Genomic DNA, 12,809 nt, shown 5'->3' on the forward strand with positions numbered 1-12,809 from the left:
GCTTTGCTCTAGCGATCATCACCTCTTATCTTGATGATAGTCTTAGAGTCGGTCCCCGGCTCCAAACCCAAAGTCTCCATTCAGTTTCCCCTTGCCTTTAGAATAAAGTTGAAATTTCTTAGGTATTCCAGGCTTTCATGATATGACAGAGGATAGGGGGTCGGGTGGGGAGAGAGTCAGGCCCCTCCCTACTTGGCACCTGTTGGAGACAGAACTGAACATCTCAGGGCATCTGCCAACAGTCCAGCGTCACACCTGACTCGGTGCTATTTTTTCCCGCCACAGAGTGTGCGTCTGCAGTACTGGATGCAAGACTATTCACGTTTTTGTGTCCTCCACAATACTTTGCACACAGTTGGCCCCCAAGACAACTTCGAATAACCCTATGAAAGATTGAATTTCTACATTTAAGCGACCTGATTTCCCCTGATCTCAACTCGGGATTATAGACTCTGTGTACGCTTCAACAGGCCCGGCACCTAGAAGTGCACGCCCAAGAAGCACTTGTTGAACCGCACAGAATAAATCAGATCCCCCCCTAGTCCCGCCCTGGCAGCGAGGTGGGTCTCTGGCAAGCGCGCGACCAAAATCCATGGCTCTTAAATTCTTATGTAACAGTTAATGACCCTCCCAGCCCACACTGGACATCTCTCCCGTCGGAGAAGCGCAAGGGCCGGAAAGGAAGCGAGAGTAATCTTTGCAAACACGCTCATTTGGTGGCGGAGGCACGGATTGACTTCCAGCCTCGGTTCACTATCGGAAAACGCCGCTGCGCGCTGGGCGCGGTGCGGTGAGGGGCGGGCGGAGGGGGCGGCCGGCCGGTGGAGGCGCATTTCACCCGGTGGGTAAGGCCTGCCCACCCGGCACGCCCAGGGGCTCCCGGGGGCTGCGGTGACATTGGCCCCAGAAGGTGACTCGAGTTCAAGGCGGTGCCCGTGGGGTTCCCGCCGGGGCCGCGGGGGACAGGCCGGGCCCCGGGGGAAAAGCGAGCGCCCCGCTCCGGATCGCTGCGCCCCTCTCCCCTGCCCAGCCCCGCGCGCCGCCCGCCGGCCCCCGCTCCCTCCCCGGGTGCCGGCAGGCAGGGCCTCCCGGCGCCGCGAGGCGGGGAAGATGGCGGCGCGGCGCGGCCCGGGGCGGCCGCGAGGGGCGGCGGCGCTGTGCGCTCGGCTGGGCCGGCGCGGCTAGAGCGGCGCCTGGGCCCGGGCGGCGCGGCCTCCTCCCCGCCCGCCGCGGCCGCCGCGCCCCGCCCCGCGCGCCCGCCCGCCCGCGCGCCCGCCCCTCCCCGGGCCCGGCCGTGCCCCGCGTCGCGCTCCCCCGGGATGGCCCGCGCGCCTCGGCGCTGCCTCGCGGAGCTCACGGCGGAGCGGCGGCGGCCGCGCTCGGGGGGCGCGCGTGAAGGGGCCGCCTGGGGGCCGAGCGGGCGCCGCCAACATGTCGGATACCAAGGTAAAAGTTGCCGTCCGGGTCCGGCCCCTGAACCGACGAGGTGAGCAAGCTTTCCGCTCCTCTGCGCTTTGCGATCGGGGCTGAGGGCGGGGGGGTGGGGGGCAACTTTGGAAAACTGCGGGGCCGCGGGGCTGGGGCTGCGGGAGCTGGAGGCGAGCCGGGGCCGGGGTAGCTCCGGGGAGGAGGCGGCGCCCGCCGCGGCCGCGGGGACCCGGTGCGCCGGCTCCCGGCTCGGGCCGCCTCCCGGGGGAGAGCGCCGCGCGGGCGCGCAGAGGCGGGCTGCGGGCGCGGATGCACGGCTCTGCAACACTGTTCCTCCCCTTTTGCTTTCAGAACTGGAACTCAACACCAAGTGCGTGGTGGAGATGGAAGGGAATCAAACGGTCCTGCACCCTCCTCCTTCTAACACCAAACAGGGAGAAAGGTAAAAGCGGGTGCCGAGGGCGAGCGGGTGCAGCCCCGCCGCCTCCTGCAAGTTTGAGCCAGGAAAATGGGAGTGCTCTTTCCTATTGTTAGGAGGACGGCTTCAAGTTTGTCGCACGCTCCCGTCTGAAGCTGTTGCAAGTCCAAGTTCCTCTCTCTCCTCCCTCTGCCCCCCTCTCCCTTGTCCCCTCCCATCTAGAGGCAGGACACCCCGGGCCAGAGCTGGGACCAGTCCTGTGTCCCCGGCCCGCGGCGAGACACCCCGAGAGGGCCTGCTGGGACTCTCGAGATGATGGTCCCACGGCCACATTTTACAGATGAGAAAACTGAGGCCTGAGGCGAGGAATGACCTCCCAAGGCCGGCACCGTGGAACCCGGTGCCCCTGGTTCTTTCCACCCCTGCACTGGTGGCTTTATTTGGCAGACACTTGTTAAGGAACTTTGTGTAATATAGGGAGTGGGAGGAATACCCCCTCCACCCCCACCGCAGTAAAGCAAAACAGTTTTATACGATGCTGGCTCAGGCCTGGACCGTTTAAGATCTATTATTTTGTTGGTGCTAGATTGAGATAATGTCTGAATGTAATGCGCGAATTTTGATTTTCAGGAAGACAAAAGTAGTGTCCCGGAGCTGTGTAGACACTGGGGGGATGTTTAAGAGGGGCTGCATTTACTAGATGGCAACATATTTGCATTTGAAAAGTGTTAACTGTTGGATCCTTATTAATTCTGCTCTATTCCACGCAACAGTATGGGAAAATGCCCTAAAATAATTTGAATATTTGGCATTTTTCTGGTAAGCCCCTGAGAAGAAAAGGGTTGAAATTCATTCAGTATAGCAGTGCAGTAGCTTGGAAAAATAGGAAAGAGAAACCAGGGAGATTTGAAAAATTAACTCTTCTGGAGTGAGTTTTTGTTTCCAAAAGTCACCTGTTACCTGTTGATTGATGTGATACAATTTAGTGACATTTTTGCTCTTTGGAGCTTTTTTTTTGTTTTTTTTTTTCCTCACTGAACAGCAGCTCTGAAGTAGGGTTTGTTACTTTATTGCTAAAGGAAGCAACTGCCTTCATTCTATAATCATGCAGTGTCCAGGCATAGTTTACTAAATTTGGGGGAAGAAATTATCAGGAGGTAAATTTGAGAATTTTTTGCTTTTTGTGCTGAGGCTAGAAATTTTTATCTATTGTGCAAACATTCTGCTTCCTATAGCAGACTGGTGTGGTGAAGGTAGATAGCTGTTATATTTAAAATGTGTTAAATGCTTTTTAACAGTAATGGTTGTATCCTTGGATAATATTTTTAGATACATTTTAAATATTTATAGTATTTTTAGATCCATTTATAGCAACATAGTTGTATATTTCATGTTAATAGCAAGTAAACTCATTGAGTAAATTAAGATATTTACAGGTTACATTGGCTGCCTAGATCACCAGTACCTTTCCCTCATCCCCCCCACACCCAAACTGAATATTTTCTCATGTTTAAGAAATAAATTCTGCTGGGTCCGATTCTTCAAAGCAATCTACGAAATAGGTAGAATTGTCAACTCCTGTGTTTCTGTGGCTTCTGTTTTCCTTGCTGGTTTGGCACCTGCTTCTTGCCACTCTTAACCATACGGATTGTTACTATTAGCTACTATTTAATGTTATAAAGCTTTGTCCATTGTGGACAGGCAGGGATTTAATTTTGTGGAATGTGGATAGACTTTATAACTGCAGACACTTGGCTGGAAAGGCTAAATAATCAGTTGATCATTTTGAGGGCCACCACCGTCATTACTAATCAGGATCTTTTAAGTAATGATTTTGTAGCATGATTTGGGGATTTCTCCATATGCTTGCTTCTTGGAATAGCCCGTTATCCAGAGCTATAAGAATAGTGCTGAAACATGTTCTGACCTCCTGACAGAATTATTTGAATGGTGGATGGGCTCTTTCTGCGGGTTTTGCCTAGGTACGTGTCATTCAGTTTATAGACAAACTGGGAGGGTTCAACCCAGCAGTACTGCTTGCACGTTAGGATTACTGTCTTTGCAAGGATGGAGACATCAAATGCATTTTGATTTTCATTATGCAGCTTGGTTTCATCTTTCTCCAGTGGATTTTCCCTTAAAGCAACAGCACATTTAAAAATAGAAACAGTTTCTCCCTTGGGTTCTAGGTTGATTAATTGCAACAATGCTTCATGTTATGTTTGCAATTCATTTCTTTTTCATTTGTTTGGACTCAAGCTCAGAGCAAGGTGAGACTAGTGTTTTTCTTACCTAGAAGTCCAAGGCTTGAAGTGTAAGAAGTTTTTAAATGAATCTTGGTAAACCTTATCATTGAAATAGCTGTTTTTCCAAATATTGCAGGAAATTACTAATGTATTAATGGTGGTTGGAATTTTAAGTTACTAGGTCCAAGTTTTCAGTCCTACTAGTAAAAACAAGCAAGAGTACATTGGTTTCCAGGAAAAGAAACAGGCTTAGCTTTCATAATTTCCCCCTTTATGGAATCGAAGCCAAGGCTACATGTTACGGTCTAAAAGAGTCACAGGGCTTCTGAGGTTAAAGATATTTGTTTTGGTCCTAAAATTCTAAGATTATAATGTACCACAGAAGTCTAGATTAATAGTTGATAGTTAATAAACCATTCTGAAACATTAAGAGTTATATGAATGGGTTTCTTAACATACCATTGCATTACAATGCAGGAGACATGTATGAAGTTCATTATGAAGTTCAGATCATGCAGGTACCATGCTCAGCACGGGGGATCCAAAGACCGCTGTGGACCCAGAACCTATGCCAGAGGCTTACACCTTTGAGAGATGTGAGAAGAGAGAAGTAAAAATAGTTAAAATATAGTGTGGTAAATTATTTAGATTATACTTTTGCCATTATGTTTACCATATCACTTGAAAATTGCCTGTTTCTTCTTCCTTTCCTCCTTTTGGTTGTGAGCTCTGGGAAGGCAGGAACCTTGTCCTACTGGCTTTTGTCTTCCATACCTCCAAACAGCACCTGGCACATAGCAGACCTTCAGCAAATGTCTGCATGGTGGTGGTTTGCACTGTGATGGGAACGCTGAGGAGGGGCTGTGGGCGTGACCCGGGGTCTTGGCATCTTGTAAAGACAGGTGGCATTTGTGCTGGCCATGGGGGTTGCTAAGAGTGCAGGTTCACTTTTTCAAGATCAGTAGAAAGTCCTTTGTCAAAGAAACTGAAAGCATACCTGCCACAGATTACTTCTGGCTGATTGTGTGTGCGTGCGTGCAGAATGTGAAGCAGGGTGCAGAAGCCAGGCAATTCAGGAAGGAGGACAGAATGAGAACCCCTAACTTGCCAAACTACATAATAGTTTAAAAATCAACGTATAACCAGGTGTCCATTGCAAAGTCTTCTCATTCCTGCTGTCATCCTTACACTTAATATCCTCTCACCTCTCCCCAAACAAAAAAGGTGACCTCAGTTATTGATTTCCCATGCATATTTTCAAATACACACACATATATATATATTTTTTTTCCACAAATATCTTTTCTATCCTTTAATAACAGTATGTTGACTCCTTAAAAAAATCCAGTATGGGTGGTAGTTGCAGTTTTAAAAATATACATGTTCATCTGTGCTCATTCGTGTCCAACTCTTTGCAACCCCATGAACCGTAGCCCACCAGGCTCCTCTGTCCCCCATCTTCCTGGTGAGAAATACTGGAGTGGGTTGCATGCCCTCCTCCAGGGGATCTTCCCAACCCAGGGATCTAATGCATCTCCTGCATTGTAGGTGGATTCTTTACTGCTGAGCCACTGTGGAAGCCCATAAAATATATATATATACCCATGTATATATCAATCTGATCTTTGTAGCTTTTAGGAAGTGAAGTTTTATCATAAGAATGTAATGGAACTTGCTTTGTACAGAAATTTTTGTTCTTGATTGTTTTAAACCATTTTAAAGTAAGTAACTGAAAGTAAGTAAATTGTAGGGTAAGCAACTGAAGCCATGTGCAGATATATCCTAGCTAAGTTAAAAGAAAAATTGGATAAATTTAGGCTCTTAGTAAAAGAACATCAAAGTTTTAACTTCTTGCCCAGTTTCTCCATACTGTAGGGTGGGCAGTGTAACTTACAAGGTACACGAAGGTCGGTCAGTGGAAGAAAGCTACAGCTTGGTCGATTTGACTGTGTCTATGGTTTCCAGGTTATGAATTATACGTTGCAAGTTTTTGATTGTTTATTCCCCCAGACTGGTTTCCCCTGCTATTACAGTGGTTTCCAGGATGGTTTCTTTTCCTCAAATAAAACTGTAGAGTGAAAGTTGAAAAATTAGTTGAAATCATATCAAATGAAAAAGATCCATCACCAAAGAAGCAGTAATATTCTACATTATCTAGGGACTTTGAGTTTTATTGTGTTTTCTGTGTTGTTACTCCTCTCTCTGGCTCAATATTACAAAGTTGATTGTAAGAAAGCAGAATATTTAGATTTCACTAATATAGGAGTGAGCATTCTTCATGCATGATATCAGTGGTATTTTGAAAACTGGAATATTTTCATTAGATGTCCACGTTTTCCATTTTTGTTTTAGAATAGATGGTCATCTCTCACTTTAAAAGACAAGCCTCAAAGTAATTATAATGTACTAAAGATTAGTGACTTAAAATTATTTTGTTCACAGTTAAAAATGTATTTTACATTATGCACCGTTGTGTGCACCTATATAAAGATTCAGGAAAAAATTTACTATGTGCAATATCTCTGTTATTTTTCTACCCCTTTCTGTTCTCATTCATTTTAGAAACGTTTGTTGTGACTTACCAAATTAACTTCAAAAGGGTAACAAGTTTAGAATTTGAAAAATACAAGTTTAGTGGGTAAGAAGTTGGGTTCTGCACACATACATATGTATAAATATTTTAAATCAGTGTAAATACTTTGAAGTGTGGAGTAGTTTTATAATTTATAAAGGCTCTGCCTGATGTAGCTGTCATCCTGGGGGTTCCTGCCACATCATTCTGAGAATTGCTTTTACAGACTCTTTTCTGTGCGAAATTTCTTGTTTTTCTGTTTCTCTTTCTTTCTTTGCTGCCTCAGTTTTGTAGAGCATGTCCTTTGGTTGCTTCCCCAGAAAGAATTTTGGGAGGTGAAGTTTTTCATTTCAAAAATGAAAATATCTTCATTCCACCCACTTACCTCGTTAATAGTTTGGATGGGTGACAAATTCTATTTTAAAGATGTTGGTTGCTTTAATGTCTTCTTGCTTCCAGTCTTTCTGTTGAGAAGTCTGAAGCTATTTGGATTTCCAGCCCTTAAGACATGACCTAGATTTTCCCTTTCTGGAATCCTATAGAATATTCTTTCTTCTCCTTTTTGGTGAAATCACAGTGGTGGGCCTTTTGGACCTGGAAACTTGTATCCTTCAGTGCTGAAAAAATTGATTGAATTAATTCATTAGCAAATGCTCTCTTTTTATTTATTCTTTTCTGGAGCACTTATTTAGACATGGGGTTTCCTGAACTGGTCATCTGATTATTTTGTTTTTCCTTTCTGCTTTTCATCTATTGTTTTTGTTCTGCCTTCTGGGAGATTTCATCCACTTCATCTTCCAAACTTTATGTTAATTTTTTCCTCTGATACCATATTTTTAATTTCCAAGAACTCTTTTAGACTTAAAAAAAAATAGCATCCTGTGCTTACTTTCTAGTTGTGGCATTTTCTGTCTTTCTGAGGACACTAATGATATTTTTCTCTATATAGTAGCCTTTTCTTTCTTCTTCTTTTTAAAGTGCATAGTTTTGTTAGTGTTGGTGTTTATGTTAAAGGCTTTTCTCAAATGTATAGATTTGGGGCTTTCTCTAGCACAAGGAGTATATATGATTTATCTTTGTATTCTCAGGGCCTAGATTCAACAGTGCCCAGTGGACAGAAAGCATTTTTGTAAATTCTTTGTTGTTTTTAAAAAAATTATTATTAAATGTTCTGTCAAATCCCTTTTCAACTTTCAACAATAGAAATAAAATTGTTTTTTCTTAAGAGCACGTATAAATGCTATAATTAAAGGTGGTAGTTGCCTTATGCAACTCTTAGTTACTAACATTCATGAAGATAATTAGTTGTAATCAGTACAAAAGTTGAAAAAAATTAGAAAATCCTAATTTTGTATTACTATTGCAAAAATGTTAGTTGAATTTTTCCCTTTTCTTTTGTTTTTTGGTTATTGTTAAGTTTAAAATACATATACGTGTTGGGCTGGGGAGATTTTTCAAAATGATACCAAACTAGCCAGTTTATCATTCTACCACTTGGATTCTTCTGGCAAAATCTAATCAGAGACAAGTGGATAACTTGAAATGTTTCCAGTTTTCAATAAAATTGAAACATATGCTATGCACTTATATTTAAAAAACATTTATAAGAAAACATCTTCCCCAAATAGTAGGCTTTCTGAAGACATCAAGGTTTCTCAGTTATTCAGCCACAGTTACCCTTTCTCAAATCTTCCCTGGAGCTAGAACAGAGAAGGTGTTTGTGCATTTAGAATTTAAAGGACTTTGGAGAACATTACTGGCAGAGGAAACAGAATGGCAGAGAAACCAACAAGATATATAGAAATACTCAGAGAATTTTGTACCTTAACAACAAAAATGAAATTTACTAACAACAGAGCTATCAGTAAAGGAAGTATACTAAAATTGACATGAAAACAATCAAGAGTTGATTTATATGGAATTCAAGAGCTGTCTCTTCAAGATCACTCTACAAAATATTATATCTTTGGGAATTTAGCTTTGCAAATATAAGAAGAAAATATCAGAAATTCTTTCTTGGAAATTAGTTTATTTGGTGTTTTACCATCCAACAATGATATGAAAACTAAGCATGGAAAAATGTCAAGTTTTCATATCTCTAAAATTTTATTGTAAAAATGAGTAATTTGTTTATTTGATTGTAAGATCTAAGGTTAAAAAAAAAAGTTTTTTTTTTTTTCTTATAGGCCCTCATAGACCCTCAGAATTAGGAGGATAAACAGTCCAAGCCTCATCATTTGCTTGAATGCAGTCTCGATTTGATGTTTTACCAGCTGAGCCACCAGGGAAGCCCCCCGATTTTATTTTTTGCACTGGAGTGTAATGGCTTTACAGTGCTGTGTTAGTTTCTGCTGTTGATTTCAGTTTACTATGAGATGAACAGTTCGGTGAGTCACTAATAAAGTACTAGAACTATTTTACCAAATTGTTCTTGAAGTGAACTTTTCACATCAAAGCACAATTGTATCTTTTTAAAAGATTGCTTCCTTAGATAATCTAAAATGTTTTATAAGAAGCATGGCAGAAATTTAAAAGCGAGGGCAGGGGAAAGTGTCGTTATTCAACCAAACACCTAACAAATCCATTATTCTTATTTTTCCTCTTCCTTCATTTTGTCCTTGTCCATAAATATAAATATTTGTAGTTAAAATGCTGTGTTTTGCTTTTGTCCCATTTATATTTTGTCATGCAACATGGTTTTCATAATTATAATTTTAATAGTTGAGTACTGTAGTCTGTTGAGTTTCATAACTTTAAAACCATATTTCTGTATTTCTGGACCTGAAAGTTGCTTCTCTTAACAATTATAAATAACTGAGAGCATAAAAATAACTGGAACTTTTTAAAGACTCCTTTGCCAATTGCAAGGCGTTTCTTCCCAAGTGAACTTATTCAACACAAAAATGCATCTCTGAAATTGTATGACAACATGAACCATTCCCTTACATTACCATGGAGTTCAAAGTTGATAGCTTTCATAGGTAGGTATGAGCTCAGTTCAGTTCAGTTCAGTCACTCAGTCGTGTCTGACTCTTTGCAACCCCATGAATCGCAGCATGCCAGGCCTCCTTGTCCATCACCAACTCCTGGAGTTCACCCAGACTCATGTCCATCGAGTCAGTGATGCCATCCAGCCATCTCATCCTCTGTCGTCCCCTTCTCCTCCTGCCCCCAATCCCTCCCAGCATCAGGGTCTTTTCCAATGAGTCAACTCTTCACATCAGGTGGCCAAAGTACTGGAGTTTCAGCTTTAGCATCATTCCTTCCAAAGAAATCCCAGGGTTGATCTCCTTCAGAATGGACTGGTTGGATCTCCTTGCCGTCCAAGGGACTCTCAGGAGTCTTCTCCAACACTACAGTTCAAAAGCATCAATTCTTCGGCGCTCAGCCTTCTTCACAGTCCAGCTCTCACATCCATACATGACCACAGGAAAAACCATAGCCTTGACTAGACGGACCTTAGTCGGCAAAGTAATGTCTCTGCTTTTGATTATGCTATCTAGGTTGGTCATAACTTTTCTTCCAAGGAGTAAGCGTCTTTTAATTTCATGGCTGCAATCACCATCTGCAGTGATTTTGGAGCCCCCCAAAAATAAAAGTCTGACACTGTTTCCCCATCTATTTGCCATGAAGTGATGGGACCAGATGCCATGATCTTCGTTTTCTGAATGTTGAGCTTTAAGCCAGCTTTTTCACTCTCCCCTTTCACTTTCATCAAGAGGTATGAGCTAGGCCATGGAAAAAATGATTTTGTGTGGACAGTAACAGCCCAGGGGTTCTCACACAGGAGAGTGCATTAGGCTCATTTGGAGAGCCTCACTCCAAAAAGTCCTGAGCCATAGCTCGGCCTGAGATCTTGCACTTGTAACAAGTCCCCAGGGTATGCTGATGCTCTGAGCTCAGGACCAAGCTTTGAGAATCACTGCTCTAAACCAGGGCTGGTCCATTAGAATTTTCTGTGATGGTGGGAATATTCTACACATCTGCTGTCCACTGTGGTAATCGCTTGTCATGTATGATGACTGAGGACTTGATATGTGGCTAGTGCCACCAAAGAACGGAATTTTAAATTTTGTTTCATTTTCATTCCATTTATTTTACTTTCAGAATTTATTTATTTATGGCTGCACTGGGTCTTCACTGCACTGGCTCTCTCTAGTTGCGGCAAGCAGGGGCCCGTCTCTGGTTGCAGTGCATGGGTTTCTCACAGTGAGAGACCCTGTTTTGGCAGAGCATGGGCTCCAGGGCTTGTGGGCTTCGGTACTTGCAGCCTATGGGCTCAGTACTTGTGTCTCCTGGGCTCCAGAGTGCAGACTCAGTAGTTGTGGCGCAGGGGCCCAGTTGCTCTGGGGCACGTGGGATCTTCCTGGATCAGTGATCGAACGCGCCTCCTGCATTGGCAGGCGGATTCTTCACTACTGAGCCATCAGGGAAGCCCATTCGTTTAAACAGCAGGTGGCTACTGTGTTGGACAGGACAGGCCTGGACATGGTTCTAAACCTTGGTTGCACATCAGAATCATCTGGCATGCTTTAAAAATTGATGCCTGACTCCTACCCCTAGCATTTCTGGCTTCATTGGGCGGAAGTGCCCCTTTGGCATTGGGATTTTTAAACACTTGCCAGGTGTCCCAGTTGCTATTATTGTTTACAGTTCATCCCCAAAGTTAGTGGTCTGAAAACATTATTTCTTAATGCCCCTGAATTCTGTGGGTCAGGAAATTGGATAAAGTAGACATCACTGTCTCTGCTCCTCGGTGTAGGGGTCTCATCCTGAAGACTAGAAATCTGCGGGTGTAGTCATCAGAGGGCTTGAGTGGGTGAAATATCCGAGGTGGCTAACTCACTTGGTTGGCAGTTGAGTCTCATGTGTAGCCAAGGTTGATAAACACTGATCTAGTTTAATAAATTTGGTTTTAAAGCCCATGGATTGTGATTATGTATGTACATTCTCAGAACCATTAATGTTCTCAAAACTAAAATCTGAAAGCCTCAGACAGTAAGCCTTCAGTTAAGTTCAGTCGCTCAGTTGTGTCCGACTCTTTGAGACCCCATGAATCGCAGCACACCAGGCCTCCCTGTCCATCACCAACTCCCGGAGTTCACTCAGACTCATGTCCATCGAGTCAGTGATGCCATCCAGCCATCTCATCCTCTGTTGTCCCCTTCTCCTCCTGCCCCCAATCCCTCCCAGCATCAGAGTCTTTTCCAATGAGTCAGCTCTTCGCATGGAATTTCAGCTTTAGCATCATTCCTTCCAAAGAAATCCCAGTTCTGATCTTATTTTACCTTATTTACCTTACTAAGTTAAGTGTTTTCCCTATTAAGGCAACTTATGGAAATTTACTAGAGTCTTCCTGTGCCAAGGGTATGTGTGATTGTGAAAGTGAAGCCTCACAAAGTTAAGTACTGTCCCATTTTTTTTTTAAGCCTCCTATTTAGAGGTTTTTTAAAAACCTCTCAAGCCAGGTGTATTTCATCAAAATGCCTCTTTTTATTTGTTTTTACTTGGAATTGTGGCAGAGAGGGAAGGAATTGCCTCAGTTATTTAGATGCAGGGTACTTGCTTATCCTTTAATCAACGGCTTCACCTGCCTGCTTGGGAGGCACAGGTTTTTCATCTTTCTAAGAGCCTCTTGATGAAAGAGGAGAGGGAAAAAGTTGCCTTAAAGCTCAATATGCAGAAAACTAAGATCATGGCATCTGGTCCCATCACTTCATGGCAAATAGATGGGGAAACAATGGAAACAGTGGCTGACTATTTTGGGGGGCTCCAAAATCACTGCAGATGGTGATTGCAGCCATGAAATTAAAAGATGCTTACTTCTTGGAAAAAAAGTTATGACCAACCTAGACAGCATATTAAAAAGCAGAGACATTACTTTGCCAACAAAGGTCTGTCTAGTCAAGGCTATGGTTTTTCCAGGGGTCATGTGTGGATATAAGAGTTGGACTATAAAGAAAGCTGAGTGCTGAAGAATTGATGCTTTTGTTGGAGAAGACTCTTGAGAGTCCCTTGGACTGCAAGGAGATCCAATCAGTCCATCCTAAAGGAAATCAGTCCTGGGTGTTCATTGGAAGGACTGCTGTTGAAGCTGAAACTCCAGTACTTTGGCCACCTGATGCAAAGAGCTGACTCATTAGAA

At 43.5% G+C, this 12,809-nt stretch overlaps 1 protein-coding gene across 9 annotated transcripts in view; it reads left to right on the forward strand.

Moving 5' to 3' along the window:
* The first annotated feature begins 874 nt into the window (after positions 1–874).
* Positions 875–12,809, forward strand: part of KIF13A (kinesin family member 13A) — a 197,211-nt gene continuing 185,276 nt past the window's right edge. For all 9 annotated transcript variants that reach the window (XM_069563305.1, XM_069563307.1, XM_069563308.1 and 6 more), the window contains exons 1-2: positions 875–1,486; positions 1,780–1,870. In XM_069563305.1, the coding sequence (XP_069419406.1) occupies positions 1,432–1,486; positions 1,780–1,870 (146 nt within the window). In that variant the 5' untranslated portion in view covers positions 875–1,431. The remainder of the gene's footprint in view (positions 1,487–1,779; positions 1,871–12,809) is intronic.

The sequence above is a fragment of the Ovis canadensis genome, chromosome 20, assembly GCF_042477335.2.
Source record: "Ovis canadensis isolate MfBH-ARS-UI-01 breed Bighorn chromosome 20, ARS-UI_OviCan_v2, whole genome shotgun sequence".
Classification (NCBI taxonomy): Eukaryota; Metazoa; Chordata; class Mammalia; order Artiodactyla; family Bovidae; genus Ovis; species Ovis canadensis.